Source organism: Galeopterus variegatus, unplaced genomic scaffold (assembly GCF_000696425.1).
Source record: "Galeopterus variegatus unplaced genomic scaffold, G_variegatus-3.0.2 Scaffold1434, whole genome shotgun sequence".
NCBI classification, from domain to species: domain Eukaryota; kingdom Metazoa; phylum Chordata; class Mammalia; order Dermoptera; family Cynocephalidae; genus Galeopterus; species Galeopterus variegatus.
The window spans coordinates 276,992-284,279 of record NW_007727545.1 but is presented as its reverse complement, the minus strand read 5'-3'; the positions used below and the strand labels follow the sequence as shown (position 1 = coordinate 284,279).

At 42.0% G+C, this 7,288-nt stretch overlaps 1 protein-coding gene across 1 annotated transcript in view; it reads right to left on the bottom strand.

The window, feature by feature from the left end:
* The window catches only part of LOC103593874 (protein HIRA), a 63,863-nt gene that overhangs the window by 52,935 nt on the left and 3,640 nt on the right, over nucleotides 1-7,288 (bottom strand). The window contains exon 4 of the mRNA XM_008576969.1: nucleotides 6,076-6,170. Coding sequence (XP_008575191.1) covers nucleotides 6,076-6,170 — 95 coding nt within the window. The remainder of the gene's footprint in view (nucleotides 1-6,075; nucleotides 6,171-7,288) is intronic.

Genomic DNA, 7,288 nt, shown 5'->3' with positions numbered 1-7,288 from the left:
GGGAGCGCCACCGCGCTCTCAAGCGGCGCACTGTAGCAGTGCGCCACCGGGCCGGCCCAAGCCATAGACTGCTTTAAAAAAACCTCTATGGGGCTGGCCAGGTGTAGCACTGCTACAGTGTGCCGCTTGGGAGTGCGGTGGCGCTCCCGCCGAGGGTTCGGATCCCACATACAGACCGGCCGCTCACTGGCTGAGCGAGGTGCGGGTGCAACACCGAGGGTTGCGATCCTGTTGCCGGTCCCGGTCCGGTACGGGCACGACACTGAGGGTTGCGATCCGTTGCCGGTCACGAAAAAAAGACAAAAAGGAAAAAAAAAAAAAAAAACCTCTATGACTTTACATTTCTATAAGCAGAATGCCCCCTTCAAAACTCCATTAGCAAAGAAGCTTACAATTTTTTCTCCTCTGACTAATTTATTAAGTATATTGATATTTTTAATTTTTAATTTGAGTATTAGTGAATGTAAAGTTCTTTTAGGTCTGTTTGTCTATTATCTAAAGTTGTCTTTTTGAACTAATTTGCTCACATCTTGTGACTGTCTACTGGGAGATCTTTTTGTGTAGTGGGTCTAACAAACATGAATGATGTACCTACAAAAATTAAGAAAATAAAGAGCTTTCTCTAGGAGTTTAGAGTCTGGGAAGGGTACACATGTAAACATCAGAATTTTACCAGAACAGAGAAGTGGTCAGATGGGAACCCGGAAAGGATACATGATTTTCTTAATAATTTCTATAGACTATTTATAATACAGATATTAGCTACAAATTTCACTCTATTTACCCTATTTGCCTTTCTATATTGTAGGAGTTTTATTTAATAAATAGCCTGTTATTCTCCTTTGTGATTTCTTCTATTGCCTATTAACCTTAAAAAATATTCTCTCTGCAAGTTCTGATGAATGTTCAATTCTATTTTTTCTTCGTGTAATTATTTAGAATGTTTACTTCTTTAATATCTGGAATTAATTTTGGTGTATGATGTATTTAGTGAGGATCTAAATTAATTTCTCCTCACTCACAAGCTCTTAAAGGTTACTACAGCACATGAAAGTTCAATTCTATTTTTTCTTCGTGTAATTATTTAGAATGTTTACTTCTTTAATATCTGGAATTTATTTTGGTGTATGATGTATTTAGTGAGGATCTAAATTAATTTCTCCTCACTCACAAGCTCTTAAAGGTTACTACAGCACATGAAAGAATTCTTTCCATTTATGATGTTATTTACCTCATTCACAATACACCAAGTTCCTACCTAAGTACATTGCAGCCTCCTTCAGTGTTGTTAGCTTTACCCTGAAACTCATGATGTTTCTATCACTGACACTTTGAATGTTTTCATAAGTAACATTATTTATCCTTCCAGATGCCCCTTGGAGTCACTGCTGAATTCTGCAGTAAGTCCACATATGTGACATAATTTCCCCCCATAAACTCCAGGTTTGTGGCTTCTGTCTTCAGACTATATATATACCACCCCCTTGGCTTCTCATGGACCTACACACATCTGAGACCCTCCTTTTACTTGAAGATTTAAATTTCACTGTTTTTGCCATCATTCTTGATGATTCTAAGAAGATGACTCTTCTAACTCCCAAGGCTCTTCGTTCCTTCAACTCCTTGTTCTCATCCAGTGACTTTGGCTTCTACTCCATTTGTTCCCATGGTCAGGTCCAGAGACCTTGCATGACAGATCACTGCAATTCCCCTCCCCCCGACCCTGGTCTCAATTCCTACCCTCCCACACCCCAGCCATAAGTTCCATGCTTCCAGCTCACTCTCAACTCCAACAGTACTTTAATACTGCCAGGAGCTATGACCCACTGATGCTGTTGTCCTTCCACTGTCTGCTGGCCCTGCCCACATCCTCACCTCTATCCTGCTCCAGCTGGGATCTCTCCATCACTCCCCTTTTCTCTTTTCCTGACAAGACTCAGCCTGACTGAATCTAGCTCTATTCTCTCCCAGTCTTTCTTGGGCACCTTCCAATCAACCTTTGATCCAACAACATCAACATAAATTATACTTTCAAGGACAAGTGGCCTCGATGCTGTCAAGTCCAATGGTTAATCCTCAGTCCTCACTTTACCTCTTAGCAATGTGTGTGACATGCTGCTCGTTCCCTTTTCCTTCAAATGCTCTCTTAACTATCATAACTGGTCTCTCCTCTTTTACCGGTTTCATCTCTCCAAACCCTGGGCTTCATCCTCGGACTCTGTTCCTACCCAGAACTCTCTCCTGTACTCAAAGATTCTTATTTTCAAATTCCTATGCGACATGTCCACTTAGACTGGCAAACCTAATATGTCTAAAGCCAAACTGAAACATTTCCCCCAACAAACAGACATCCCCACTCAGGTTACTGCAACTGCATCCTTTCCATTGTTTAGGCTGCAGTCTATGAAGCTGCCAGATTCCTCTGCAGATTATCTCACACCCTGTGTCTGATCCACCAGGAAATCTGCCTCTGACGACTTTTCAGCACTTCCATGTTACAACCCAGGTTCTCTCACCTATATTATTACAGCAGCCTCCTCACTGGACTCCCTAGTGTTGCCCTTAGCCCTCATGATGGAGACTCTGTACAGCTGCCATAGGTCTCCTCAACTCCTCTGCCCGAATCCCTGCTGGGCCTTCCCATCTCACTCAGGAGGAGACCTCACAATGGTCTCACAGATACTCCCACACCCTCTACCTGAGGCCCCTGGTGGTTCCCTGAGCACACACCCACTCTCCAGGGCCTCTGCCCTGGCTGTCCCCTCACCTCCATCTGGTCTCCCCTCAAATGTCACTTTCTCTGTAAGGCTCTCCTTGAGGACCCCACCTCCTTATTGTGCTCCCAGCCTTCATCTTCTAGTTTCTTATAGGATTCTGCTCCCTAGTGCTCATCTTCAAATCTACATGACTGGTTTATTGTCTGTCTCTTTTATAAGAGGGAGGAACAGTGCCTGGAACATAACAGGTGTTCAATTAATACTTGTTACACAGATGAGTAAATATTAATTTGGGAAAAATAATGTATTTTAATTAGTCTTTCCATTTATGAAGTGGTCATTTTATACCTCTCAAAAAAGGTTTGTGGTTTAAGTCTTAGAGATCTCATACATTTCTTGGTAAGTTTATTCTTGAGTATTTACAGTATTTGATCCTACTCCTTTTGTCATTAGATAATATAATTGGCTATTACTAGTGAAACATAAATAATTAAAAATAGTTCTTGTTTGAGGCCAATTTAAAGACTCATTTTACTAGTTCTAAGTGTTTATCAGTTCTTCATTTATTCTAAGAGCTTTATTCCTTTGGTTTTTCTTGATGTGAAATAAAGCCACCCTCATTTCATTTTTGTCTTATTTTACAGTATGTTTGCCTTCTGATTTCTGTTTAATTGTACTGCAGAAATTCCAGAGCGACAAATTGATAGCACCCTTCTTTGTCTTTTCTTGACATAAATGGAAACCAGGCTTAACTGTGAACTGTAATATTTGCTAATGGTTTTAAAAAGACTCAGAACTCTAAAAAGAAAACAAAGAAAAAAAATAAAGAACAACCACAGCAACAAAAGATAAACAAACAAACAAACAAACAAAAAAAGACACAGGACTTTATCATGTTAGTTTTCTAAGAGCATTTTGAAAAAAGCATTTTTATTAGGAATTGATGTTGAATTATCTAATATTCCTTGTAGAACACCTAAGATGGCATTGTGGCCTTATTTAACTTCTTTGTATGTCAAGTTATATTAATAGATTTCTTTCTACACAAAATTCTTCTATTATAAATCACATTTAATCTTCCTTTGAAAAATAAATACTTCATGACTGGCTGGTTAGCTCAGTTGGTTAGAGTACGGTGCTAATACCACCAAGGTCAAGGGTTTGGATACCCTTACTGGATAGCTACAAAAAAAAAAAAAAAAAAAAAAAAAAATTCTATGTTCCGTATAATTTTCCTTAAAAGCTTGAAACAATGCATCGACAAATAATTTAGAATCAGGAACCATTTCTGAAGTTATCTTCCAACCTTTTACTTGGTTTTTACTCTATTCAGGGTTTTCCTAACCCTATGGTATCAATAGTGAAAACCTGTATTTTTTCTAAAAAAATTGTCAATTTATTTTATTATTTTGTTTTTAACTTAATAGTATAAACATTACATTGCACTCTTTGATGATTTTTTTCCATCTGTGTTAAACGTTTTTTTCCAGACCTTTTATTTCTAATTTTGTCTAGGTTTTTTTCTTCCCACACACAAATATGCCAAGCATATATACTTGTATTTTTTGCACTTTGCTTTTCAAAGACCCAGTGCTTCCTTATGCATTTATTTCTGCTTTTTCACTGATTTTTCTTCTTGAACAATTCACCTGCTACCAGGACCAGTGAAAAAGGAGTGGCAGGCACCCAGTTGACAGTGGCCAACCCTACCTGCCTGGTCAAGGAGACCCCTGGGGTGAGGGGGCAGGAGAAAACTCGAGGATATGGCCCACTCTGAGTCTCAGGTTAGGGGTCCCGTCCTCACTTGAGGCCCCACCCCATGCATGGGCACTCTCATAGGCACATGGGACAAGTTCCAGACAAGCCCAATTAGACTCTACTGTGAGTTGCTGTTAAATAAGAGCAAATTACACATTTTTATTATCAAACAATAACATGGTGCTACTGTTTCAGCTTTCACAAATGAGGATTCAATCTGTGGTCACCAAAAGATGGGTTTATTCTCCTTTAAACTGTCTACAAAGTATTTGCTGAGCTATACAGCTAGTGAATTATAGCCAATGCTCCCAAATCTCTCACTCCTGCCCTGTCTTCCCCTAGAGCTGCCGGCTCAATTCCAGTGGTTTTTTGACATTTCTTTTCCCATCTCTTCAAACCCTGCATATCCCACACTGAATTGGTGTCCATCCCCATAAGCTTGTTGCCCTTATGGTCTCAGTAGAGGACATCACTAGCTAGGTACCAAACTAGGAATCAACATCATCCCTCCCCCCGTGCCCTGCCCTAAGCAGTACCCAAATCACTCTCCTCCTCTCCTTCTCAATTATCATCAGCCTAGTTCAGGCCCTTATAGCTTTCATCTGAACCACTGAAACAACCTCCTTTTTCACAGAGCTGTCAGAAAGACCCCCCTCCTCTTGTACTTCAAAAATTTTAATGGCTCCGTCTTATCCATGATAAGGGACACCTTCACTGACAGGGAACCCATGCCTTCCATGACCTGGCCCTGCACAGTTGGCCAGCCTGCCTTTGTGTTAGTCCCTGCCTTGTATGTAAAGACCTAGCCATGCTGAAATGCCTCAAACTCACCATTCACACCAAGTCTTTCTCACTTCTGTTGTCCATCCCCCTGCCTGGAAAACCCTTCAGTCCATTTCTTGAGTTAGACCACAGGCTTCCTGAGATAAGTTTAAATTGTATTCACTCTGGAATCTGTGGCACCTGAGTACACAGTGTATGGGCTATAGATGGTTACAGACAAACCTTCCTCCTCTTCAGACTTAACCTGCAAAATGTGCTCTTTCCATACTAAGTCCATTTAAAATACTTTGCAAACATTCTTAAGGTCATGTTGAGAAACTTTTCATTGGGCACCTGTGGGCTGGTTTCTGGAGAATACATAAAAGTGTGCTTATGGACTTAGTGATCCACTGAATAAGGCACTGATTCAGCTCAGCAGGATAAACAGCAGAATGTGGGAAATTCTATATTAAAGATATAAACATACACCCCAGGAGGGCAGGAGTGGAGAGACTGAATGTAGCTGGAGGCAGGCAACGCAGAGGGTGAAGGCACAGACCTTGAGGGACAGGGAGGGTGTGACTAATGGTGATGGGGAGAAAGCACAGAAACAGGGCTGCTTTAAGGACCTTTCCCCACCCTATCACTGAAGCCCCCAGAGCTCTGACTTCATAAATAGCAGAAAGCACACGTAGGTCAGGAGCAGATGGGGCCTGATGAGGAGTCAGGAGGCCACTGACCTGCCTGGGGACATGGAGGTGCTGCTGCTGATCTGAGATAGTTGTCAGGGGCCCACCCACCTCAATAGGTAGCCACCCCAACAGGCAGCCCCACTCACCGCCTGAGTGACTCCGGAGGATGGAGACACACCGCCACTGCTCCACATTGGCGAGCTTACCACTGGAGCCGAACACGGTGCTGGGGCCGATGTACCTGTGTGAGAGAGGTGTCAGAGAGGCACTTGTGGAGTGCTCTGAGCACTGCACAGAGATGCTTCCTGCAGCATGGCTTATCATAGCAGACAGAACAAAGCAAAAACAGACAATGGCTGGAAAGCACAGGGTTGTTGAACAAAAGGGGCTGATTAGGTAAATTATGATCCATGCACATGATGACACAGTATATAGCCATTACAAATCTGGCATGGGAAAATGTTCACAATATATAACTAAGTGAAAGAAACAGGCCACAGGACATCATATACAATATGATACCACTTAGGTAAAGAAAAAAAATACATAAAACCTAGACACAAACTATGCATGGAACACAGATCAGAACACACACCAAAGAACACCAAAATATTAACCATGGCTTTCTTTAGGTAGTAGAAGGATGAGATACATATTTTAAAAATATTTTTTCAGTTTTCCAAATAGTGTACTAAATATGTTATTTATAGTGGCTAAAGTAGCAGAATCAACAGTATTTTTAAGTCCCCTTGTAATGAATGGAATGGCCCTGTTTTACCATTGAGGCGTAGAAACCACAAGAGCTGTGGGTATTAACTCCTACCAGACAGTCACCTATAGCTTGGTGGAGGTGGTGCTGACACCACTGATGTGCAGAGCCTCTGTCAACACCCTTTGCTCTTGTAGAGCCTTCCCAAACCCACAGAAAGAGAGTTCACTGAGGCATCCAAGTGTGCCAAAGGAGACAGCATATCTCTGCTCTCGAAGCCACAGTGACAGGGCCACTCTGGCTGAGCAATGGTGTAGGGTCTCGTCCCCCAACCTGACTCATCCACAGTCACCCAGGGCCCAAAAACCATACTGAGAGACTCTTGGCCTAGGTATTAAGAAAAATAGCTTTCCAGGTGAGGGCTAGCTCATTTTGGGTGGAGAACAGGGGCTGCCGCAGGTTGGGGTTGACAGAAAATGAGGTAAATGGCAAAAAGTGTGGGCTCTGCACCCCCTGCCCCGATCCCATCAGTGCACCTCGACTTTTAACCATTTTGTACATTGGGGTTCCATATGAAACTTCATTTGAAGAACAAAACAAATGAAGCCACCCATGTCGGCACTAAAAGGGATTTGCCCTTCCTTTTCAGG